The following is a 27,642-nucleotide window of genomic DNA, read 5'->3' as shown; positions in this document are numbered from 1 at the left end:
TGAGTCATCATCACTGTCATCCACACTTGTCAGGGCCTCCCTGACAAATCCCTCAAAGTCATCTTCACTGTCTCTACCTCTGTCACTATCACTGGCTTGGGCTGGCTGTGGTGGGTTGTGGGCGAAGAACTCTGTTATGCTTTGCTGACGGCTGGTGTTTATGTTGTCGTGATAAACCTTGAAGTAGGGCTCCATAGTCTGCAACAGCTGGGTAGTGAAGATTTCATACCTGTTTGCGTCAGGGTCGTCGGAAAGGAGGAGCTTGATTTTCTCAACACACTCGATGGCACCCCTAACATTACTATGGGATAAGCGGTGTTCTTCTTGGGATGACGCACCACCTGCCTCTTCACTGACGTCATCATCATCTACCATCTCTTCGGTAGTCACATGAGGATCCCTTATCACCTCCAGGATGTCGTCGTTGGTGGTCTCGGAGAAGCCTGCAGCTGTAACACACTGCGCAGCTTCTCTGGCAAGGTCCATTGCTACTGCAACAGTCTGAACCTCACCAGTCACAGATTGACTCTGCCTAACGCCCGGAATGCCTTGCAACACATGTCTCCATGTGTGACGAACAGTTGCTACAGACAGCTGATCCCATGCCTCCACCAAGAAGTCCACAGCTTTCTTGATGTTGAATATTCTCCAGAATTGTTTGAAAAGTATTTTTTGCTCTGCCAACTGTTAATCCTCGTCGCCTTCGCTCTTGCTATCGGTGGTGGTGTCACTCAGGTTACGCAACTCTTCCCTGGAGTTGGTGTAGTCGTTCAGGAGCTTGAATTTTTTTGTTGAGAATGCAGCTTTTACATTACAGATTAACTCTCGGTCCATGGGCTGTAATATAGACGTAGTGTTGCGAGGAAGGAAGACCACTTTTACGTTGGGGTGACGATCTAACAGCAGGGGCGAGTGTCCTGGTGCGTTGTCCAGCAGCAACAAAATCTTGAATGGCACAATCTGTTGCTCACAGAATTTCTTTACATCGGGAACGAAACAGTCATCAAACCAGGAGAGGGACAGTGTAGAGAACATCCACTCCTTACGTGCGGTCAGCCAGTGGACATTTAGCTTGGTCATGTCCATGCTCTTGTAGGCGTGCGGCTTGCGGGCTGTGTGGATCACCGATAACTTGAGCTTACAGGTACCGGAGGCATTGGTGGTAAACAGGACGGTGATGCGCTCCTTCTGCAACTTCCGGCCCCGATTCTTGCTGGCATTCTTCACAACAAAGGTCTTGGAAGGTAGCTTTTTCCAAAAAAGACCAGATTCGTCCATGTTAAACACCTGGTCGTCGGTGTACTGTCCTGCCTCCATAATCTCACGTAAAAACGGAGGAAATTCCCTAACCGCAGCACGGTCAGCACTAGCTTCTTCACCACCAATGTTGATATTGGTGATCTTGTTCCTCTTCTTAAACCTCTGTAACCACCCAGAGGAAGCATTAAAGGGTTTGGGCTCTGTAATTCCCATCTTTCGTGACGCTGCAGCATACAGTTCACGTGCGTACTCCTTAACAGAGCGTGTGTCGACCGCCATGTTCCGTCGCGCCTGACGCACCAAGTAGCTCACAAGTAATTTTTCCGTCTTGAGAAGCACCTGGTTGTGGAAATACTTGATCATAGAAGCACCTGTAGACTTTGTGATCTTCATGTGCTCCTTTATCTTGGCTGCCTCCTTCTTTATCGTCCGGATCGTAGATTCGTTCACACCATGCTCGCGCGCCAAATCAACCTGTCTTGTTCCTTTCTCTAACTCTTGGATGATCTTGTACTTCACCTCGTAGCTTAAGGAACGTCGTGTCTTCTTGGGCTTAGGGCGGCTGGGTCCAGACAAGGAAAGGTTTCTCTCTGGGGGCGGTGGTCCGGCGGAAGCCATTTTACAGAATAATGGATGCACGATTACACGGTGTGGCCTGGAGGGATGAAAGCGTCGTCTTTCCTCCCTCCCTCCCTACCCCGGGTGGACACGTCATATTACTTTAAACCAATTACAGCTAGCAGCGGAGGGAGGTAGGGATGCATGGCCAATCACAGTCCGATACGTCATATGACGTCACTGATAACGCAACAGAGACATGCACTGCGCAACCTTACCGCGCGGCTTGCCCAGGCAGAGGCGGAGGAGGCGGGAGCAGGTGAATCTAAAAATAGTGTCGAGCCGGACACTCTCCGCGTAAAGGGGTACACGCACCGCGGAATGTGAGCATCCTGGGTTCCGGCAGGGTACCGCGTAAACGTGGAAACGCGGAATGTAGGACCGCGTAAAGTGAGGGTTGACTGTATTACTTTCTGTTAGACGGGCTAATACATTGCTTGGCCACCACCCTCCGAGTTTAACGAGGAGTTAACTAACCTCGCAGAAAAACCCTATAGATATACCTACCCCTGTTACATGCAAGTGTGTGGAGGCACTAAACTTAGGAAGCTACAACCATGGGTTCAGCAGCTACTTTATTCCTAGTCTGAAGTGCCTTATGGGAGAGTACAGTATATTATATACAATGGTGAATTTAGATGATACTGACTTATAGTGGCACCACAGAAATATCACTGTCATTATCAGCACAATAGTAGGAACAGTTAAAGTGGGAATCCCGGTGAAAGATAGAATGGTAGGTCATCAACTAATAAAGCAATATGAGTTTCCTTCAGAAAAGAAATAAACTTCAATTTATCTGAAACTATATTACCGAAAGTTGCGGCATATAAGCCGAACCGGCGTATAAGTTGACTTCAAGGTTTTTAATTAAAAATTCAAGTTTAGGCCTATACTCGCCAGATAAGTCGACCCCCCAAGGCCCAAACATAGGCTAGGCTAGAACTGAAATGTGGATATAGCCAGTGGCGAACGTGTGTAATAAGGCATACCATTATTGCACCTTGATAGTACCGCTATATACGATATGATAGTAGAACATTATGGTACACCTGGCTCACGATCTGCCATTTGCATCAGCTGGTGTAAACAAACTGCCAGTGGCGCCACCAACGCCTCGCGACCAGCTGTAAAACTATGGGTCCGTTACACTGTCGGTAATTTACTAAACCATCGTGGCTTTATGCTCTTGCTGGCATCCACTCATTACCCACACACCGCCTGGGTTTAGTGACATTCTGATTGATTGTTTACTGTCCATCAGCTGTTGGAAATGGCATTTGGTGTTGTGTTCGTTTAATTATACCAGAATTTACTATTTTATTATAATCTCTTATGTTAAATAAGTTTACCAAACATGAATTTCAGTTGGAAATAATAGCGGCAGGCCATGGGAGTTACGCTAAGTGATGCACAGCGAGTGTTAGGCAGGCTGTTCCACTTGGTTACCACTCTGTGGTAAAGCTTCACATTTTATACTTGGCGTATAAGTCGACCTCTGGTTTTGGAGAGATTTTTTCAAGTTTAGAATTTTGACTTATATGCCGTAACTTATGGTAAGTCCTCTGAAAGTCACATTAGGAGCAGAAAACAAAGAATCAAAGCCAAAGTTATATTTAAATTCAATGCAAAATGTTGATGGGAAGACAAGGTTTTCAACAAACTACAGGTGATTTCACAATAGTCTGGAGCCATATACAGTGGGGTATGCTATGACGAATCTAATTGGTTCTAGAACCTTGTTCGTTATAGCATTCGTTTGTTATAGGATTAATCCGTTCCAGGCCCCCAAATACAACCACTTAACACTGAAAAATATAATATAAAATTGTAAAAATTTTAAAAAAGTGCATACATATGCATCTAAACCCCTGAAATAAAGAATATCATTAATACAGTCAACCCTCACTTTACGCGGTCCCACATTCCGCGTTTCCACGTTTACGCGGTGCCCTGCCAGAACCCAGGATGCTCACATTCCGCCGTGGGTGTACCCCTTTACGCGGTGCCCTGCCAGAACCCAGGATGCTCACATTCCGCGGTGGGTGTACCCCTTTACACGGTGAAGTATAATTTTTTTATTTAGCTCATAAAATTCATACAAATTATCTGGCCAGAATATAATTTACATTGCTGGAATTCTTACAATTTGATGATCATTTTGAATATAAACATCATAGATTTTGCATTAGACATACAAATTTTAGATATAATGTTTACTCTTGAGTAAATATTCCTGGTCTTACAAGGAATCCAGCAATGTCAATTATATTATCCTAACTCTAGTCTGATTTATTATTTATTACTAAAAAGGTAAACAGTCTGGTATTCCCACACATTTATCTAGTAGGGACGTTGGTGGGGGGTGAGGGGGAGGGAGGGAGGGACCGGCGACCGACCATCTGTTACCGTGTGAAGAATATTTTTTTTTTTATTAGCTGAAGATTTTTATTTTAGCTCATAAAATTCATACAAATTACCCGGCCAGAATATAATTTACATTGCTGGAATTCTTACAATTTGATGATCATTTTGAATATAAACATCATATATTTTGCATTAGACATAAAATTTTTAGATGAAATGTTCACTCTGAGTAAGTATGCTATCTTTTGTGCAAAATATATGACGTTTATATTCATATTCCTGGTCTTACAAGGAATCCAGCAATGTCAATTATATTATCCTAACTTTAATCTGAGGTATTATTTAATACAAAATGTTAAAATTTATTTTTTTCACCCACTCTTTCTCTTGGTGGGGGGTGGGTGGGAGGGTTGGGACTGACCGCGCGGTTGGAAGAGGGGGGGAGGCAAGGTGGGGTACTTTGATTGACAGATAGTGTCGTGAAGAATATTTTTTTTTTTATTAACTGAAGATATTTGTTTTAGCTCATAAAATTCATACAAATTACCCGGCCAGAATATAATTTACATTGCTGGAATTCTTACAATTTGGTGATCATTTTGAATATAAACATCATATATTTTGCATTAGACATACAAATTTTAGATAAAATGTTTAATCTGAGTAAATATGTTATCTTTTGTGAAAAATATATGACATTTATATTCAAAATATTCCTGGTCTTACAAGGAATCCAGCAATGTCAATTATATTATCCTAACTTTAGTTTGAGTTATTATTTATTACTATACCTGGTTTTCCCCCCAAAATTTCTCAGAGGGAAGAGCCAGCAGTGTAGTGTGAGAAGAGGGGGAGGGAGTCGTGTCCATTATTTGAATGGACATTAACTTGGCGACTGTATTTCTCTATTTCTCTTAAGTATTAATTGTGTGCATGTACCATCATAAAATTAAGATGTTATTTTTACTAGAACATAGGTATTGTGTTGGAAAAAGTGGAGTTTGGGGGTCAGCTGGTCTCTATTTCATTTAATCCCATATGTTATGTTATTCACTTTACGCGTTTCTCACTTTCCGCGGTACCCTGTGGGTTACATTAACCGCGTAAAGTGAGGGTTGACTGTACTTGTAATAAAAAACAATAAATTAGTAAAAAAAAAATTAAATAATGTTCGTTGTAGGAGTTTCGTTCGTTATAGCATTCTCAATTTTATAGGTAAAACCGTTCGTTATAGGAATATTCGTAGTAGGAGCCGTTCGTTATAGCATACCCCACTATACAGTAATACCCTGCTTTACGCAGTTCTGGTTTACGCGTTTCTACATTTACGCGGTACCCTGCCAGAACCGAATTCCCACTTTACACAGTGCATCTACTCATATACGCGGGTGAAGTGTAATTTTTTTATTTAGCTCATAAAATTCACACAAATTACCCGGCCAGAATATAATTTACATTGCTGGAATTCTTACAATATGATGATCATTTTGAATGTAAACATCATGGATTTTGCATTAGACATAAAAATTTTAGACCTAATGCAAGAATTTTATTTACACAGAGCAAATATGTTATCTTTTGTGCAAAATATATGACGTGTATATTCAAAATATTCCTGGTCTTGCAAGGAATCCAGCAATGTCAATTATATTATCCTAACTTTAGTCTGAGGTATTATTTATTACTAAAAATGTAAATATACTGTTTTAACCCAAACATTTCTCTGGTAGGGAGGGAAGGTGGGGGGTGGGGGTAGGGAGGGAGGGAGGGACCCAGCAAGTGTGGGAAGAGGGGGGTGGGGGTGGGGTATTTTGATTGACAGATAGTGTCTGGGTGAAGTATATTTTTTTTATTTCCTGAAGAAATTTGTTTTAGCTCATAAAATTCATACAAATTACCCGGCCAGAATATAATTTACATTGCTGGAATTCTTACAATATGATGATCATTTTGAATGTAAACATCATGGATTTTGCATTAGATATACAAATTTTAGATCTAATGCAAGAATTTTGTTTACACAGAGCAAATATGTTATCTTTTGTGCAAAATATATGACGTGTATATTCAAAATATTCCTGGTCTTGCAAGGAATCTAGCAATGTCAATTATATTATCCTAACTTTAGTCTGAGGTATTATTTATTACTATACCTTAAAATCTAGTGTTTTCACCCAAACATTTCTCAGAGAGGGAGGAGCCAGCGAGCATGGGAAGAGGGGGGGGGGGAGAGTTGAGTGCATTATTTGAATGGACATTAACCTGGTGACTGTATTTCTCTTAAATATTAATTGTGTGTGCATACCATCATAAAATTAAGATGTTATTTTTACTACAACATAGGTATTGTGTCGGTATTGTGTCTGAAAAAGTGGAGTTTGGGAGTCGGCCCTGTCTCTATGTCAATTAATCCCATATGTTCTGTTATTCCATTTACGCGTTTCTCGTTTTACGCGGACCTCTGCGGGTTCAATTGACCGAGTAAATCGGGGTATTACTGTAATAACCTTGAACAACTAAGTGCTAACCACCATCCTGGCACTGTAAAATGACACTGGTTTCCTCGGGGGAAAAAAATATGCACATTTTGTAGATGTTCATGAAACACAGTTTTCTTGGAAATAGGTGTATAATTACATTGCTTCAACGCTGTGCGAGCGTTCGTTTGTATGATCACCAACACATATTCCTTCTGCAGCAGGAATAAACACTAATGCATAGGCTGGACATACATACAAATGTAGTTGTGACGATTTACCCTGGGACAACACCCTAAGATCATCCACTGCTAACAATGAATAGTCATCAAATACTAATAAAAGTTCAGTTGGTTTATTCACAGTAAATAGTGTGTCATTAGAATACAATGGGAAAGGTTCTAAATGCCATGCATTAAAACTGCATTGAGCTAGCATGGGTATGTGGATAAGTATAGCAGTGTGTGTGTGTGAGAGTTGACTCTAGAAAGGATAATAATATTCCACCTCCTGATCTGTGAAAATAGGAGTAAAGTGGTAACTCGTTTTGGCTATTTGTAAGACTTCGTGAAGAGTATGTGCAGGCACAGACTGTGCATCCACGTGTCCTAACCTGGCACCAACTGCACTTGCAATTAGTTTGTCCTTGTTAGTAGATAAAGCTTGAGCAGAATTTTCTGCAGCATGCAGATTCTCAGAAATAAGAATTTGCCATTCCAGTGTAGGTACCAAACTAATCAAATGATGCACAACCCTAGATAAATGGTTAGATTCAGAAATGATAGTGTTAACCTTTGACTCCAAAGAATGGATAGCATGAAAAGTCTGAGTTATAGCACGATTTTTTTTTATTTATTTACTGTATTTATTTATTTATTTTATTTTTTTATTTTTTTTACAGGGAATAGCCCACCAGGGCACAGGTCACTGACCCACGTCGGGGCCTGGGGGGCGAAAAAATAAAAATAAATAAAAAATACTGGACCTGTAGAAAATAAAATGGTTATATTAATCTACTCCACGAAGATGCCGGAAAACCAGCTTTTTGAAGTGAAACAGATTGTATGAGTATGGAAACACAGAAGAAGGATGTACTATAACGGGTTATTCTAGTGTGACCTACATCCACAGAGAAATGGCTGGCGCCGCGGGCAAGACGTGTGTTACGAGCCCATGGCCTTGCCGGTGGTACTGCTCGAGTTACAATATTCATGCGGTTTCCTAATTTAGCTACGTCTTCTGCAGTTTCCGTGCCAATTAGAGTGCTTTGAATGAGACCAACAAAGTTAAATAATCCTAGCTTTCGTCGTGTTTGAGAGCGCACCTTAGCATTGTCATCCTGAGATGATGGAATACAGCGTCCAGCTGTGACGATATTCTTGTGAAGGGTCCTGAGACGAAGTAGCTGAAGGTTTATAGTTTGTGCTACCATTGTAGAAATGTTAGGATGTTGACATAGAGTTTCAAGAGTGCCCAGAGCTGACTGGAGGTGGGTGTCAATAGACCTCATCTGGCCCGGAATACTTAGTAAACCATGCAGCGCATATTTTATTGTCACGACGTCTTCAATGATGAGGACCCGTCCTAAGGGTGCGGCTAGGGTACCTGGCTTCAGAACTTCCGTGGTCTTGTTCGTTGACACGTTGGTGTCACAAAGGAGTAGGAGTGCTATGATCCAGGCCATTCTGAAAAAGGTGGATTCGTCTTACAACTGTTTTGCAGAACATAGTTTTAAACAATAATCATTAGATACATCTGGTGTACTTGATGTGTTTGTGGTTTGAAAAGATGTGTCTGGGACATTGTTGACATTCCTGGGGAGTAAATCTGGGTGTACCCTTTTAAGTCTGTCTGCATATATTGCATCTGAAGTTTGTAAATTTGGTTTCAAAATTTTTATTTTGTTGCCCGCTTCTTTGGCAATAATCCAGAATGGACCTGAAAATTTGGGCGCAAGTTTGGAGATCTGTTCAGGTTCTCTAACCATGACAGCGTCACCTATTTCTAATGTTATAAGCTTAGCCTGTTTGTGTTGCTTATAAATCCTTTCAGCGCGTGACGCTGCTAAATGTTTCCGTACCTGACCATGGATGTCTGTGAAGATGTTGATTTTCTTTGTAGTGAAATCGTCCACATTGTAGACAGGGCAAGGTTTGCCTGTAAGTACGTCATAGGGCAGACGTTTGTCTATGCCATCAACAATATAATACGGTGATTTGCCTGTGGAGCTATTGATCGACCCATTAATAGAGGCAGCAACTTGAGGTAACCAATCCTACCATGCATTGTGCATTGGATTCACTATATGACAAAGGATCTCTAGGATTTTACGATTGATTCTTTCAATGAGGCAATTTGCCTGTGGATGATAAGCAGGTGATGAGGCTTTGTTGGATGCTGTATTGCAGACATATTTGTGCTAAAAGTTGATTCTTGAACTCTAATCTGTTGTCAGAGAGAAGAACCTTGGTACTAGTAAAAGGGTATATGAGAGACATCACTAGGGCATGAGCCACAGATTCGGCTGATTGATCCTTCAGTGGGACTGAAATCACAAATCTAGAAAAATGATTGAGACACACCAGTACGTATGAGGATCCTTGGTGACTCCTCGGAAGTTGTAACAAGTTAATGTAGGATATTTGGGTATTGCACATACGATAAACACTTAGCAATGTGTATTCCAAAAATATTTTTTCTGATTTCTGCAAGGCATTTGTCACGCCTAGGATGGCCTGCTTGAGGAACATTGTGGTACAACGTTTATACCGTTGCATGAAGTGTATCAGGTACGACAATTTACGTAACAATACCCTGATCTGTCTGTTTGGAGCGATAGAGTATGCCTTGTCGTAGTTCAGATTGACTGAACGGAAGAGGTAACTTCAGTAGAATAACTTCCTCCCCCGACTCTAGAGTAAATATGACTGTAAACCACAAGGGATCTAGTCGTCGTTCATCCGTATTTGCGAGAGAGTGAACGAAGATACAGGCGTCACTGGTGCTATGTTTCTAGACAAAGCGTCGGCGACCACATTTGCTCGTCCCGGTAATAATAATAATAATAATAATTAACGGTTTATTGAAAGAGCTTGGCAGTCAGAAGGCTGAAAATATACAGTTACATAATTGGGGAATGGGTTTCGAATTACAAATAACATAAGTGATATAAATAAGATATATAATAACTAGATAGGGAAAAGTTTAAACTACAGGGCATTTCAACATAGTGACAGTGCAAGAAGTAGTATTTACTGGGAGTGAATACACTGATTTATTACAGGTGGTAGTAGGAGCTGGTGTCGAGAATGGTGCAGAAGTTTCTTACCAAATTTGCAGATGAGGTCGTGGTGATGGTCAGTGAGAGTCGAAAGGGTCAGTGTGTTGAGCGCTTCTTGATATGTGGAGTAGGAAGGGGAGAGAATAATCTTGCATGCCCTCTTTTGCACTTTTTCTAGGTGTTTACATTGTGTGGCATTTAGGGAGGAAGACCAGGTAGGGGAGGCATACGTGAGCTTGGGAAGTATGAATGTTGAGTAAACACTGAGGAGCTCGGGTGCAGGAACTCCGAGGGACTTGAGTCGGCGGAGGAGGTGGAGACTGAAACTGGAGGATTTGACAACTTCACTGACGTGTGGTTTCCAATTTAGTTTGTTTATGGTGATGCCGAGGAGCTTCGTGGAATCTACAACCTGGAGTGTGTTCGGACCTAAATTAATGGAAGGGAATGGGACAGTGTCGGAGGAGAGGTTGATGTGCATAACCATGGTCTTGGTATGGTTGATGGTGACGTGGTTGTTGGTGGCCCAGTTTTGGAGATGGTTCAATAAATCCTGGAGGGCGGTATAGTCGGGAGGAGAATTGTTGACGCTGATCCCAATGGTGGAGTCGTCGACATATTTCCAGCGAGCGGGAGTTTCTCTTAGGGCATCATTGATAAGCATAAGGAAGCAGAGTGGTCCCATCTTGGTGCCTTGGGGGACGCCACAGGTGAGTGACTGAAAGGTGGAGACAGCCCCTCGGAAGAGTACAGCTTGGCGTTGGTCACCGAGGAAGTCTGTAAGCCATGGTATAAGACTTCTCCGAAGCCCGAGGTCAATAGCTTTGTTGATGATTATATTGTGGTCGACTAGGTCGAATGCTTTAGTGAAATCAATGAAGGCGACAGCTACAGACATTTTTCGTTTCTCGAGATGGCGGTATATGTAATCGAGAAAGCTGACAAGACAGTGAGTGGTGGAGGAAGTTTTCATATTGTCAAATTGCTGAGGGTCTACGACCCCTGCAATATCAGCATAAGCCCAGTCGAACACAAAACTTTCACAGATTAGGCTGGGTATTGGGGTGATTGCAATAGGTCATAGCTGATTTAAGGATTGTGGGCTGGTTGACTTGGGCCCTGGTGATACATAAGAGGTCTTCCAGTCAGCTGGGCATCTGGCTTGACTGAGAGAAGCATTGATGATGGAGCATAGGGGCTTAGCAAGCTCCGGGGAGAACTCCTTGAAGAGTTTCATTGGTAAGTCAATGGGGGTGGTAGAGCGTTTTAATTTTAGTTTGTCCAGACGTTTTGCTACTTCAAATTCTTCTACTAAGTCAGTGGGAAGGGGGGCTGCTAGGTAAGCAGGGAGAGTGGTTGTGTCAAGCCGGGGGAGCGTCTGGCACATATTAGCGAAATGGTTATTTGATTGCTCAGCTGCGTCAACATTCGTGAGAGGGCTAAGGAAGGGGAGGGGGTGTGTCTTATTGTTTAGTCCACAGAGTTCTTTAAGCTTACCATACCATTGACTGATGTTGGTCTGCTTCAGGTGTTGTAATTTGGTTGGGTTGTGGGACTTCTTTGCAGTGCGTATTTCGCGGATGACTCGGTTGCGAAGGGACCTGTGGCGGATGTGGTCATTGAGATGAAAGGCTCTGTCTCTCTGTTGCATAAGTCTTTTGATCCGAGGTGTGATCCTGGGCAAGTCAGCTGGGTGAGATATGACGGACTTCTCGGGGAAGAAGTGGTGGTGAGCTTCCGTGGTGGTGTTGGTATAATTTTTCCACTTGGTTTCCACGTCATCCACGCTAAGTACTTCAGTCCAGGGATGGTGAACTATCCACTGCCTGAAGAGGCTCACTGCAGAGTCAGTAATCGGCCTGTAGGTCTTGATGTAGGGTCTCTGCACTTGAGTGGGAGTGGCAGCAGGGGACCAGAGCACTGATAAGTGTTTGCTACACCCGATAGGAGGCATTGGTTGAGGTGGTTGGTACTGGTCTGCTAAGTCAGTTAAGATAAGGTCAAGGGTATTTTGACCATGTGTGGGGAAGTTCACAATTTGTGATAGTGACAGCTGGTCCTGGATATCAGTGGTGTCAATTTCATTATAATCCCCGCATAATACTAACTTGGCACATGGGTACCTAACTCTGAGGTGGTAATGAGATGATTGATAAGAGTGTCTCTGGTGGGTGAGCGAGGCGGATGGTATGCCACACAGATTATGGTGGCGCGGGTGGGCCCGTGGCACAACACGTACCCATAATGCTTCCACATCTGCTGGGACTTGAACATCCAGGCGTGACGGGCGTGACAGAAAAGGTGATGAAAGAGTTGATATCCCTCAATATGACACGTTTCAGGCACAATTTGCCAAGCCTCACATATGGCAACGACGCTCGCGGCGGCTGACCTGACTGTAGTTGCCAGCTCGTCAAACTTGTTAGCTAGGGAAGTGACGTTGGATAGCAGTAGAGACGGGAGACCTGGGGACCTGCCGTTACCAACACCTCTTCCCTCCCTGACCAGATATCCCTCCTCCTAGTCACTGGCCTGGCACTCGACATTATTAGGGACCTGCCATGCTTTGCTATAAACAGATGAAATGTACCGGGAATTCCCCTCCACACACTCATCATTCTGTCACTTTATGTAACTTGCTGACAAAACCCATGACCCTTCAGGCTTCCACGTCCTTAATGCATGAGTCATAAAGGCAAGCATGAACTCCGCATGCTTCCCAGTTGGGCACTGTAAACGCTTCTGCGCTTCACCTTGCACAGGATGTAAGGGGGTGCCCAATAAACTAGCCCCCTCCGGGGCAATCTGTAAAATCTGTAAACTGCTGTGCTTTTGTGCTTTTCATTGAGTGCACTATAGGAACACTGCTCGGTAATCAATCATTCACTAATCACTAGAATGTTTTCCTGATCACTAGAATGTTTTGCTGAATAGATCCCGGTGTAGTAAGGCTGGTAGGGCGTTGAGATATAGCAGGGGGAGGGGACAGGGCCAATCAGACTCGGCCTGGCTGCTAAAACCGGGAGCGCCTTCGGGACACGTCTTGTCTCACCGACGGTTGACAAGTGGATGGTAAGTACTGTACTTGAACATAGGAGCAAATTCTTGAATGGTCAGATACCAGCGCGCTATTCTGCCTGAAAGCTTTTTGCCGTGGAACAGCTCTGTCACTGCCATATGATCTGTATGGATGGTTATGGTCAAACCAAAAATTAAGTCTTTAAACTTCCTTAGTGCCCAAACAAAAGCTAATGCTTCTAGGTGCGTTACTGAATAGCGTGTTTCGGCGTCATTAAGCTTACGGCTGGCTAAAGCAATTACTCTATACAGGTAGTCCCCCGACTTACGACTGCTTGGACTTACTTCCATCGGTACTTACGACCTGCTCTGACCTTACGACTGTCGGGACATATGACCGCGGCAGCCGTGACCAAACATATTTTCAAATGACGCGTGCATTTTCTATACTGAAACGTTTCTGTCCCGGGCGAGAGCGTGGCGCAGCTTGGGCCGCTGCGTGAGTACACTCACTCAGTGGAGCGCTTAGTTGGTGTTTGGCTATCGTATCCTATACTGATCGCGCTGTGAACTTTCGTTATCATATTTAATTGATTTTATAATGACTGGAAAGCGTAAAAGTGAGAGTGCTGGTGGTGCTCCAAAGAAAAGGAGACAGGCAATTACTTTTGAGATGAAAATGAAGATAGTAACACAGAATGAGAATGGAAAAACTGTAGCAACGATCTCACGCGACCTAGGTTTCTCACACTCGACTATATCCACTATTCTGAAGGACAAGGAACGTATTTGTGAAGTAGTGAAAGGAACAACACCTATAAAGGGAACTATAATATCAAAGAGAAGACAAGGTCCTATTCACGATATGGAAAAATTATTGGTGATATGGATAGAAGACCAGATACAGAAGCGTGTACCCTTAAGCCTTGTAACCATACAGGCTAAAGCAAGAAGCCTGTTCCAAAGCCTGAAGGAGCAGGCAGGAGATGAATGTGATCAAACCTTTACAGGAAGTCATGGGTGGTTTGATAGATTTATAAAAACGCTACAGTCTACACAATGTTAAGGTGAGTGGAGAGGCAGCTAGTGCCGATGGTGCTGCCGAAGCTTTTAAGGAGGAGTTAGATGAAGTGATTGTGGAAGGGAATTATTTGCCTGAGCAAATATTCAATGTGGATGAGACTGGATTATTGTGGAAGCACATGCCTGAGCGGACATACATCCACAAAGAGGCGAAAACAATGCCAGGATTCAAGGCATTCAAGGACAGAATTACACTTCTGTTGGGGGGAAATGTTGCTTGTTTCAAGCTAAAGCCCTTCATGATCTACAGAGAACCCCAGGGCTTTTAAACGTGTCAGCAAGCACACACTGCCGGTGTTTTATCGCAGTAATAAGAAAGCCTGGATGACCTTAGCACTGTTTGAGGATTGGTTCATGACTTGTTTCATTCCACGAGCCAAGGAGTATTGTCTGCAACAATGGATTCCATTCAAGATTTTGCTGATTTTGGATAATGCTCCGGGACACCCACCACACCTGGACGACATGCACCCTGATGTTAAGGTAGTCTACATTCCACCTAACACTACCTCTATCATCCAACCCATGGATCAAGGTGCTATTGCTGACTTTAAAGCGAATTATTTACGCAATACCTTCGCTCAGGCTGTTGCTGCTACTGAAGGTGAGAAAACGCTCAGAGAGTTTTGGAAGGAGTACAACGTTTTGTCATGAATAAAGAACATTAGTGCAGCATGGGATCAGGTTACAAAACATTGCATGAATGGAATATGGAAGAAAATCCTGAAATGATATGTGCACAGTTTCAAAGGATTTAATGAAAATGATTTTTTTTTGGATATTAGTAACAAGATAGTGGAGTTAGGTAAACAGCAGGAGTTAGAAATTGATAATGAAGATGTTGAAGAGTTGGTTGAAAGTGTAGCAGAAGAGCTCAGTAACGAGGATCTTATTGAACTAGATGCACAGAAAATTGCAGAGGAAGAAGAGACAAAATGTAGAAGAAGAACCTGCACCCCCCCAAAAAGTTTTCAGTGAAACAAATGGCAGAGGCATTTGCTACAATTAATAAAGGAATGCAAATGTTTGATGGCATGGATCAAAATTATGAGCATTATGCTAAAGTTGACAGAATGATCCAAGATGCACTTGCTTGCTACAGAAAAATTTATAATGAAAGAAAAAACAAACTGTGTAGTCTAAATTGGACATCTATTTTAAGAAGTCCCCCAGTGCTGCCTCCTCATGCCCCACCAGTGCTGCCTCTTCACTCCCTCAAGATGATCCAATACCTTCAACCAGCAAGTTTCCACAGTACATAAACCTGTCTGAAGAAAGCAACATTGATGACCCACCCAGCCCTGTCTCCTCCTCTGCTTCTTCCAGTTAATGTAGTCTCCCTGTATAATTAGAAAATTATGGGGGGGGCTGTGTGCATTCAGCTGACTACATTAAAAGTAAGTGCTCAGTCACACTGTATTCATTCCTCATTATTTATTACTTTTACTGTACTGTATCCATTCCTCATTATTTATTACATTTACTGTACTGTATTTCATTGTAGATTTAAAAAACAAATTCGAATTTTTTTTGTTTGAATTTTTTTTTTGAATTTTTTTTATCTACATCGGACTTACGACCAATCGGCCTTGCGACCTGGATGTGGGTCCCTTACCCCGTCGTAAGTCGGGGAGCACCTGTAGTCTTCATTTATGCAGCCAAATCGAGAGTGGGAAGAAGGGTGAAACATCAATCATGACTTAACTAATTTATTCCTTATTAAAACATATTGCATTCAATCACAATACAAAAAGAGTTGGCCTTCATCAGAAGAACCACTATTATGTTCATTACACTTCACATCAATATACAGTATAGTCTCCATTAATTGAAATAGAGACTGGGCCGACCCCCAAACTCCACTTTTTCCTACACAATACGTATGTTGTAGTAAAAATATTATCTTAATTTTATGATGGTATGCACACACACATAATATAAAAGAGAAATATCAATAAGAGAATAATATACTGTACCAGGTAAAAGAAAAATTAAGGTTTAACACTTACGTTAGTAGAAGAGATGGGTCGGCATACGAGAATGGGGGCTGGTTCCGAGGCAGAGGGCAGATTACTGGCCCTCAGGTGAATAACCATCACTATCCACCATAGTTGTCAGGGTCTCCCTGAAAAACCCCTCAAAGTCATCACTGTCACTATCACTGTCTTGGGCTGGCTGTGGTGGGTTGCAGTCGAAGAAGTCAGTGATGTTACGCTGACGGTTAGTGTTGATGTGGTCGTGATACATCGTGATGTACGGCTCCATAGTTTGCAATAGATGGTTACCGAAGACTTCATAGCGGTGATCGTCAGGGTCGTTGGAAAGGACGAGCTTGAGTTTCTCTACAAACTCGATGGCATCCTTTACATTACCATGTTTTAACTTATGTTCTTCTCGGGCTGCTGCACCACCTGCATCTTCACTGACGTCATCGTCTTCCAACATCTCGTTGGCAGTCACCTCAGGAACCCTGATTACCTCCATGATCCCGTCGTTGGTGGTCTCGGAGAAGCGTGCAGCTGTAACACACTGTGCAGCTTCTCTTGCAAGGTCCACTGCCACTGCAATAGACTGAACCTCACCAGCCACTGGTTGACTCTGCCTCCCATCTGGGATACCCTGCAACACATGCCGCCACGCGTGACGAATCGTTGCCACAGACAGCTCCCCCCATGCCTCCACCAAGAAATTAACAGCTTTCTTGACATTAAACATTTTCCAAAACTGTTTAACTCGCAATTCATGCTCCGCCAACTCTTGTTCTGCATCCTCGTTGTCATCGCTCTCGCTATCTGTTCCACTCAGAAGGTTACGCAACTCATCCTTGGTGTTGGTACAGTTGTTCAGGAGCTTAAAATTCTTTGCGGAGAATGCAGCCTTAACGTTGCATGTCAACTCCTGGTCCATGGGCTGGATTAACGACGTAGTGTTGGGAGGAAGGAAGACCACTTTTACATTGGGGTGACGATCCAACAGTAAGGGCGAGTGTCCTGGTGTGTTGTCAAGCAGCAACAAAATGTTGATTGGCACATTATTTTGCGCGCAGAATTTCTTGACGTCGGGAATGAAACAGTCGTCAAGCCAGGAGAGGGACAGACCAGTGAACATCCACACCTTATGTGAGGTTAGCCAGTGGACATTTAGCTTGGTCATGTCCATGTTCTTGTAGGCTTGCGGGCTGTGTGGATCACCGACAACTTGAGCTTACAGGTACCGGAGGCATTGGTGGTAAACAGGACGGTGATGCGCTCCTTCTGCAATTTCCGGCCTCGACACTTGCTGGCAGACTGGACATTGTAGGTCTTGGAAGGTAATTATTTCCAAAACAGACCGGATTCATCCATGTTGAACACCTGGTGTACTGTCCTTCCTCTATAACTTCTCGTAAGAATGGAGGAAAATCCATGGCGGCAGCACGGTCAGCACTCGCTCCTTCACCAACAATGTTAATGTTGGTAATCTTGTTCTTTTTCTTAAACTCTTGCAGCCACCCAGAGGAAGCAGTGAAGGGTTTGGGCTCTGCAATTCCCATCTTGCGCACCGCTGATGCGTCCAGTTCACGTGCGTAGTAATGCACTGCCCGCGTGTCGACCTCCACGTTACATCTTGCCTGACGAATTAAGTAGCTCATCAGCAAGTTCTCCGTCTTGATCAGCACCTTATTCTGACAGTACTTCACCATTGAAGCACCTGCAGACTTTGTGATGCTCATGTGTTCTTTAATCTTGGCGGCATCCTTCATGATCGTCCAGATCGTAGATTCGTTCACGCCATGCTGGCGCGCCAAATCATTTTGTCTCTTTCCTTTTTCTAAATCTTGCACGATCTTGTACTTAACTTCGTAACTTAGGGCACGTTGTATCTTCTTGGGCTTGGGGTGGCTGGGTCCAGGTAATGCAAGGTTTTTCTGTGGTGGTGGGGGTCCAGCGGATGCCATTGTTGAACAGATTAGCAAGCACAATAGAGAACAGTTTACTCGGCGACAGGAGAACAATGAGACTGACGCGGCTGGGTCAGGCGCTCCCTCCCGTGCCAGGCCACGTCATATAACATTAGACCAATCACAGCTAGCGGCGGAGGGAATGCGTGGGTGGTAAGGATGCGTGGCCCAATCACAGTCCGATACGTCATATGACGTCAGCAATAACGCAACAGCGACCTAATGCGCACCCCCCACTGCGCCGCTTTCCTTGTATGGTTGAGAATGGACCGCTTAAATGAAAAATGGCGTGGAGCGTCTGGACCTCCAGCCGCTCTCCGCGTAAATGACCAAATATACCGCGTAATTGAAGCATTTTCACTCTGGCAAGGCACCTCGTAAATGACCAAACGCTTAAACAAAACCCGCGTAAATCGAGACTATACAGTACTGTATTGAAATCAACACTGCACTGCGCTATATATTATCAATATGTTAAATAAATTTCAGAATGACCAATAATTGTACTGTAAAAACGTAAAAATAGTTTATGTTCGAGAGAGCCACAAGCAAGATGTTACCTCCACTGACCAGAGATACAAACTGACACCTTGGTGGGTGAGTCAAATGGCTGATTGGCGCACCAAAAACTAGTTTCCTATACTCCAATTATGTTAAATAAATGTTAATATGACAACATTTTTAATATAAAACTTGGAAAATTATTGAATAACACAACCTTCTTGATATTTACCATATTTTTCGGCTTAAAAGACGCACTTTTTATGACAAAAATATACCTCGAAAATTACCATACGTCTTCCAGGACACTAGTCGATGAGTTGTAGCAGAGGTTTTTGAAATCAGCCCCATACAAAGACTGTTACCTCATTACAGTTCTTAACAATGACAAGTATTCTCCATACAGTACTATAAAACTATTGATTTAACTAATATTGTTGATATATTGCAAAAAAAAAATAATTAAACCCTTGCTGCTGTGTGGTTTGTTTACTAATGGCAGTGGTGCGGCAGCGCCATCTATTGAGGAATTGCTAAAGGTTGTCTGCTGGTCTCAAATGCAGGAATGTTTGTTTCTTTATATGTAGTCTCTCATATTTGGACACCTATGTACAGTAGGCTCTCATATTTGGATACCCATTTAGACAGTAAAAACCCCACAAAATTAAAATCTTCCAAATTTAAATACAACTTCATCATCCAAGTAAAAACACACACACAACAACATTGGCTGTCCTTATGTTTTCAACTTTACCACCACTGGTGGGTAGAATTTTTGTTTTTAATTCAGAAACATTAATTAAAACCTATATGAACAGTAAATAAATGTTGCTTTCTTATTCTTATGTCGAGTAATGATATGTTTACACATGTGCTCACTTACATACGTGATCTCACTTTTTTTTTACCCTTAATTGTTAGCTACTTCCATTGTTCCATTTATTAACATTAAATAACATTAATTAAAACAGCCATATTAATTTTACTACAGCTACAACCAAGGTCTTATTTTCTTCAGTTTTATATGTAGAACCAGTCAGTCACTGGTTTTGTAAACAACAAAAACAATGACGTCTTGTCTCCTCATGTGTTTTAATATTCTTCGTATTATTAATGAATTGTATTGTTCAATTTGCACACATAAACAATAATTCAATCAAAAAGAAATTCAGAAACATTAATTAAAACCAACAGTAAATAAGTGTTGCTTTCTTATTCTTATGTAGAGTAATGACGATATGTTTACACATGTGCTCACTTACATACGTGATCTCACTTTTTTTTTACCCTTAATTGTTAGCTACTTCCATTGTTCCATTTATTAACATTAAATAACATTAATTAAAACAGCCATATTAATTTTCTACATTAATTTTAATACGGCGACATTGGAGGACTTATTTTCTTCAGTTTTATAATTATGTAGAACCAATCAGTCTCTGGTTTTGCAAAAAACAAGTTGTTTTTTTACTTTTATTTTGTTTTTAAATAAAGATTTTTTGTTTTATGTTGATATACATGTTTACATTTGCTTACCTTCTACTGTTGGAAAATATTCCCCGTCGTTGTCATAACGACAAAAACAAGAGAAAGAATGTAAACACTGCAGCCCCTAAGATGTGGAGGTGACCAGGTGTATAAAATGAGTGCTGTATTAAAGATTTCACCTTCTTATACAGATTTTTTTTTTAAATTGATGAAAATGACGACTGATAAGCAGTTCTAAGTGATGATATTCAAAGAGGTGTGTGTACTTGTGCCAAGAGGGCTGTACAGTATATCAAGCAGCGGTTTCACTGGTGTAGGTAGTAGGCAGCTAATTTACCAAACAAGGAGGTACTACCGTCTGGGAAGATATTGGAAGCATAATGTATTGTCTAATGGTAGACCCTGCTGCTATATGACCAAGTCCCAGGTTGATGATCTGACTTTCTGCAGGGTCTCAATTGTTTCTCTTACTTTGACAACATAACATACATACAGGTATATTGTTTCTCACTCTTGATTTTATTATTATTATTATTATTATTATTATTATTATTATTATTATTATTATTATTATTATTATTATTATTATTATTATTATTATTACTATTACATTTTCGCCCCCTAGGCCCCAATGTGGGTCAGTGACGTGTGCCCAGGTGGGCTAAAACCCGTAATTTTTATTTTTAGAATTTAATTTCCAAAATCAGGGTGCGTCTTCCACGATGTAGCTTCTTCCAAGCCGAAAAATACGGTACTCAATTGGGAACAAATTTAAGCCCTAGAACCGAATACTGTATTGGCGGACTAATATTCCAGCTGGTGAGCAAGCGAAAACATGTTGACATGATTTCGTAAGAATTTTGTTAACCGAATTTTTGTTCGTTAACCGAAATGAAGATTCTTATGGAAGGTAATTCATTAAGCGAAATTTCGTTACCCGAGGGATCACTGTACTAATTTTGACAGTAGTAATTGTAAATGAATGAAAATACAGCAAATGTATAAATTATCTAAAAACACTGTAATGTTATCTTGTAATGGAAGCAACTCAAAATGTAAATTTACGAGACTACAAAAATGTGGAAAAATTCCAGGCAACATATTTTTATTTTATTTTATTTATTTTTGCATCTCTAGTCAGTATTACAAGAGCTGCTTGGCTATGGCTCTTTCAGAAAAGTCTCATTATCAGGCCATCATTTTTCAGTTTTTATTTTAACTTAAATTTTCTTTATTTATTCCACAGCTTCGTTGATGAATACGACCCAACAATAGAAGATTCTTATCGCAAACAGGTGGTTATTGACGGGGAAACGTGTCTCTTGGATATCCTCGACACAGCTGGGCAAGAAGAATACAGGTACATACTGCACTGTAGCATACATGTCTTATGGTGCTATTACTTTATCATCTTATTCTCATTAAAAATAACACATGACTAATTTTATTTAGAAAGAAAAATGTCCTCATTACATGTTAACCATACAGTATTTCATTTAAATTACTGTAGCTACACAGCTTTGAGTAAGTATATAAAGGCTCAGCAGGGAGGTAGTAATCAAATAAAAAAGCAGCCTCTTTTTATTAAATAACTTAAATACTGTAACAAAGATATTCCAAAGTACTACAGTAAAATATAACTTAATGAAAATAGATTAATATTGTACACACATTTTAATGATCTGGAGTGTATCAAAGTAAATCAAAGTTTTATGTGTTATCTGAACGTTTTGTACGCTTTTTTTCTTCTATGTATGTTGATTCAAAATTAATTCTCAATCATCCAGTTCACTCACTCATTACTATGATGATAAATAATAAAACACTAGAAATAATTATTTCTAGTTTATATCTGAAAAATGGATTTCGTTACTTAAATAAAAGTATTATTACAATGCCAAAATGTTACTCAAGTAGAAGTGAAAGCATCCAATGTTCAATGTACTCAAGTCAAGTACAGTAAAAAAAAGTATCTCATTCATAAATTACACAAGTACTGAAAGTAAAAAGTAACAACAAAATTAATAGTTGTCTCAAATATTAAAATAAATCCACAGAAAATTATAAAAAAGTTAACTGAAGATAAAAGTAAAAGACACATTGCATTACACATGTTATTTGCAAATATGTCAATTAAGATTAATCAATAACTGATTCTCAAAATAATGGCTGTCCAATCAGGATCTTTTAGGCCTAAATATAAGCCCAGCATGACCTACCGAAAGAGAATACATTCAGCCGCTCTTCTCCCTACAGTCCATAGCAGGAATAGTCAATGGGCCGAAAATATATCCACCCAACACAATGATCACTTTCTTCCTTGTCCACACAAGTATCGTTAATGTGGACTTAGGGTCCACAGACATAATGTTGTCTCTGCTCACATTAGGTTAGGATACAGACCTATCTGACATGTACCGGAGGCGGGGGATGACCTGCATTTCTCTTCCTGTGAAATCTGTAACTGTCCCAACACTAACACTCTTCAACACAGAATTGTCAGCACCACATATTCAGGAGGACGGGGTTCCTCAGGGCAGTGTCTTGAGTATGACCCTATTTGCCATAGCATTAAATGGGGTAGCAGCATCGATTCCAGGTGGTTTATGTAGACAGCTTGGCCATTTGGTATGCAGCTTCTCGCATGCCAGTGGCTGAACATCGCATGCAACTTGCAGGAGACAAGGTTTCACGTTGGACCACAGAGTATGGTTTCAGATTTTCTCCCTTGGAGACAGCTGCTATGTATTTCTGTCGTCTTCGAGATGTTCACCCAGATCCCGATCGACAGCTCTTTGGTTGTCGTGTGCAGTGTGTCACAGAGACCTGTTTCTTGGGCTTATGTGGCAGCCACATATTCGTTACCTTGGAGTCTTGCCAGTGTGCTCTCAAGTTATTAAGAGTCTAGGGGAACATGTCTTGAGGTGCTGACCGAGGAACTCTGCTACACCTTTACCACATGCTAGTCTGACCCAAACTGGATTATGGGTGTGAGGTGTACTCCTCAGCCACTGAGGCTAGACTCAATACACTGAACTATATTCATCATGCTGGGGTGTGCCTGACGACCAGTGCCTTCAGGTCCTTATCAATCCCATGTCTGCTAGTTGATGCTGGTGAGTCACCCCTTGATCTTTGACGTCAGCATCTCCAGGTCCGGTGTTGGTTTCGCCTCCAGCGCCCTCCACAGTCTGTAACCAACACTTGTGTAGTTGATGAGACTATGTCCCCACACTACACTCAACATCCAGGCCTCCCACGAGTTTTCTTTGTCTTCCTCCTGTTTAGATACGCCCCATGTGGTTCCCTCGTGCCACTCTGTGGATTCTCCCTGAAGTTCAAGTTTGTCTGTATTTTAATGAAAGGAAAGACTTACTCCCTCCCTATGTGGTTCATTCTCTTTTTTTAAAGCATGCCTTCTCTCACAGAGGAACTATCCCTGTTTACACTGACGGCTTCAAATCGGATGCAGAGGTGAATTTTGGGGTAGTCTTTCCTGACTTCTGTCAGGACGGTACGCTCCCCACTATGGCATCTATTTTTACGGCAGAGTTTTCGGGTGTTTGACTTGCCTTCAAGATTATCTTTACTCAACCTCACAGCAATTTTAGTTTTCAGCAATTCTCGCAGCTCTCTTCAGGCTTTAGCTAGTGTGTCATTGCCCCATCCCTAAATTCTAGATATTTTACAGTGGCTGTTTCTCATCCAACGTCAGGGCCGGAAAAAAAGTTTTTGCTGGGTTTCGGCCCATGTGGAGGAAAAGGGGAGGAGTGTGCTGATGCTGTGGTGAAAGTAGCTGCTTCTCGTTCTGTGGCACATCATTCCACTCTACCTGCCAGTAATAAGAGCTGTCATCCAGTTGAGTTGGCAATGCAGGTGGGATGCTGTGGGAACAAATAGCTCCACGACATCCACCATGCATTGGGTACCTGGGGATATCAGGGACTGTCACGCCACCAGGAGACCGCTTTGACTTGCCTTTGCATTGGCCACACATGGCTGACTAATGGATTTTTTAATGGAGAGGGTGCCCCTTCCCTACTGTGTTAACTATCTGGTCCCATTGACTGTTTGACACCTGGTGGAGTGCCCCAGTCTCAGATATCTTCGAAGTAAACACCTCTCCCAGTGCCAGAAGGGAGCCAGGTCTTACCGTCTTTCTTTTGTGCTAGGGGGAGGGGAGTGGGTAATGTGAGAGGTGACGTCCTCTCCTTTGTGAAGGAAGCCGGCCTTCTCTACACGCTTTGAGTTTTATCTATTAACGTTTGACTGTTTCTTATGAAGGTTCTATGTTTTTTACCTTGCTCTATTTGATTTTAGTCTTTTAAACCTTTCTTTTAATTTGGCGACATATGACCCAAGCTGTTGTGTCGCCAGGGATGTAATTACCACAATCAATCAATCAACTGCTGCAAAGTTGCCAGAATTTTTATTTAACTTGCAGTATACCTACCAAATAACTCAATGAAATGTGAGATTAAAAATTAAATACTTAAATAATGATAAAATGATACATGTGACAAATATTAATTTGCCAAGCCAACCTGTTCATATAGTAAATCAATCAGTGATATCTCTGTTAGCCGGAACAATTGGTGCAGAGCACTTCTGGGAATGAGAGATTTCATGTAACGGAAAAATTTTCTCAGAAGTTCCAGAAATTAGCCATTACGGTATATACTGTATCATATCTCGAACCTGAAAAAATATCCCCCATCCCCGGAATTTTCCGGGTGCTGGAAAATTTTTCTCAGAATTTGTTGAAAATCCGCCTGATTTTCATCTCTCAAACCCGGAAAAAGCCGTTTTTTTCTAAAAACCAGTTTTTGTGATATAGCTCGAATGCGACGCTCAGCAATGCTACCTAGGTATGTTAATTCCTAGCCAATTCGCCAGGCCAACATACAGGCAATTAAAACATCTAATAATTACTTAATAAGTAATATTAGGACGACACGTCGCTACCTGGCATTTAATTGCTATTTTCAAAGTCCTTCCCTCATCCAGCTTCCATGCGCACTGCGAAGCTCATCTCTTGCCTCAGAGAGAGCAGTAATTAAAAGTCAACTCTCGAGGGGTGGAGATGGGTGGGTTATGGACGTCGCATTCGAGCTATATCACAAAAATTGGTTTTTAGAAAAAAACGGCTTTTTGTTCAATGCTCTGAATGCGACGCTCAGCAAGAATACCCGAGTAGGAGGTGGAGAGGGAGGTGACTTTGCATACAAGGCTTCGCTGACTGAGGTCCTGATTATATTATTAACTATTTTGAAAATTTCCAAAATTAGGAACATTTACCGGAAGGTAAAATGTTAATTTACTCAAAAAGGATACTCACTTTATTCTAATGAGGAAGAAGGTCCTGGTTGTGCAGATTGACTAGGTGGGGGAGGGGAACCCAACACCACCACATTTGAAGCATCTCTCAGAGATAGATGAAGATAGCTGTCTTTGAAAGTTTTTGAAGATCTCCAAAAGCCCATTTCCTTGATCTGACTGAGACTCATATGCCGCAGAAAGGCCACAGACCCTGCATATTTCCTAGTGTCATGTGCCAAAAATTTCTTGCCAGGGTCTGCTTGATTCACTTATTGAGATAAGGATTTTGTCAATTGACTAGGAGATAATTTCTTACCATCCCTTGATGAGAAAACATAAGGGCCTCTATTAGGGAATCTGGTTAACCACTCCTGAAGATTTTTAACTGGACACAATATGTGAGGAACCCTAGTTTCATCCATTAGACGTTTTATCCTAATAGGTTGAGCTTGGAAATCTTCCCTTTCATTTTTTCTTAGGATCTCCGTAGGAAAAAGGATACCGTATATCACGGCCTATAAGACGAAATTTGAACATTAAAAAAATCTGCCCAAAGTTAGGGGGTCGTCTAAACCACCAAGTTTAAAATTCTTACCTCTTAAATATTGTGGTTTAGTGTGTCAAGAGTGGTGATGAAAACATCGTAAGCCACTCACAAGGTCTTACCACTAATTATTTTATACTGAAACTTACGTTTGGCAAGCTGGATTCAAATTAAGATTACCGGTATATTAAAATAATAAAAATGTATTATAAACCTGTCTAACATACCGTAAAAGAGATTTATACCCCTGTAATAAACACAGCTATCATCACACACCCCTCCCCACGCCCCCCCCATTTGCCAGTGAGGAGACAAGAAAGGGAAAGTGACCGCGAGATTGGGCTATTTTTAGCCGTGGAGGTGGTCAGTAATGCATACCGGTATCGGTATATTTACTCATAATAATATTTATCTCCTATAAATAATTGATTTAAATTTTATTTTTTTACAAAGAATATTCAGTAAATGAGTGCATTAATTCTTGAAACTATCGACGGTTAATTACAGACGCTCAAGTGACGTCACTAGTGTTTACACTACACCAGCTGGTAATATTTGATGCCATTACTTGAAGTGAATTGGCCTTATTTTAAGTAACTAACTATAAATAAATACAAAAATTAAAAAAAAAAGATCAAAACTGAGAAATAATATACTGTATGTATGTTGTGTTGTCAAAGTAAGAGGAACAATTGAAACTGCAATTCGGTAAATCTATTTCAAGTAAATGGAAAATAAGCAAACATGTTATTTACCAAGACGCTTCCCTCTGGCTCAGGGTGAGATAGAGGGGAGATAAGGCTATTTATAGCTCGTCTGAAGTGGCCAGTACCCTAATGCACCATAAATAATTCATTGAACATTCATTTTTTGTACATAGTATATTCAGTATATATATATATATATATTCAGTATATATATATATATATATATATATATATATATATATATATATATATATATATATATATATATATATATATATATATATATATATATATATATATATATATATATATATATATATATATATATATATATATATATATATATATATATATATATATATATATATATTTGTGTAATAAATGTATGTAGTAAGTACATACTGGTAACCTTTTTCACTCAAATCCTAATGAAACACCACAATTAGAATACGGTGGTTGCTGTTGAACCACATGTTGTATAAATAGTCGGAACACAGCCACACCACCGAGACGAGGGAACACTCCCACCACCGATCGTCTCGTGTGAAGCAAGCGTATAAATGAAAGAAAATACTTGCAGTGTGTTTAATATGTTACAGTATATATAAATAAATAAATAAATAAACAAATAAATCAGTAAATCCATTTCAAGTAAATTGAAAAATTTTACTCGATACCGACATTAGTTCCAGTTATCGGTATATAGCAGACGCTTCAGTGACGTCACTAGTGTTTACACTACACCAGCGGGTATAATTTGATGACATTACTTGAAGTGAATTGGCCTTATTTTAAAAAATCAAGGATGGTTGGTAAAGGACTACTGAGTCAGTGGGTAAGTGTCACATTTGGGGTACTGGTCTTATACAGCAAATAGAGCTCAAAAGCTACTTTTTAAATGGAAATTTGGGGGGGGCGTCTTATGCACCCCGCCGCCTTATAGGCCGTGATATACGGTAACATCCTCGTCAGAAAATACCAATAATGATGGATTATTGGAAATTGAAATCAGTTCACTGATTCTCATACCTGTTGCTATT

General features: G+C 41.1%; 1 protein-coding gene across 2 annotated transcripts in view; it reads left to right on the top strand.

The window, feature by feature from the left end:
• LOC121862408 (GTPase HRas) overlaps nt 1–27,642 on the top strand; it is a 141,024-nt gene that overhangs the window by 28,258 nt on the left and 85,124 nt on the right. For both annotated transcript variants that reach the window (XM_042360676.1, XM_042360675.1), the window contains one exon: nt 21,279–21,392. In XM_042360676.1, coding sequence (XP_042216610.1) covers nt 21,279–21,392 — 114 coding nt within the window. The remainder of the gene's footprint in view (nt 1–21,278; nt 21,393–27,642) is intronic.

Source organism: Homarus americanus, unplaced genomic scaffold (assembly GCF_018991925.1).
Source record: "Homarus americanus isolate GMGI-L3 unplaced genomic scaffold, GMGI_Hamer_2.0 scaffold31037, whole genome shotgun sequence".
Lineage (NCBI taxonomy): Eukaryota > Metazoa > Arthropoda > Malacostraca > Decapoda > Nephropidae > Homarus > Homarus americanus.
Note: the sequence above shows the minus strand (reverse complement) of the source record. Positions and strands in the feature narration are given on the sequence as shown.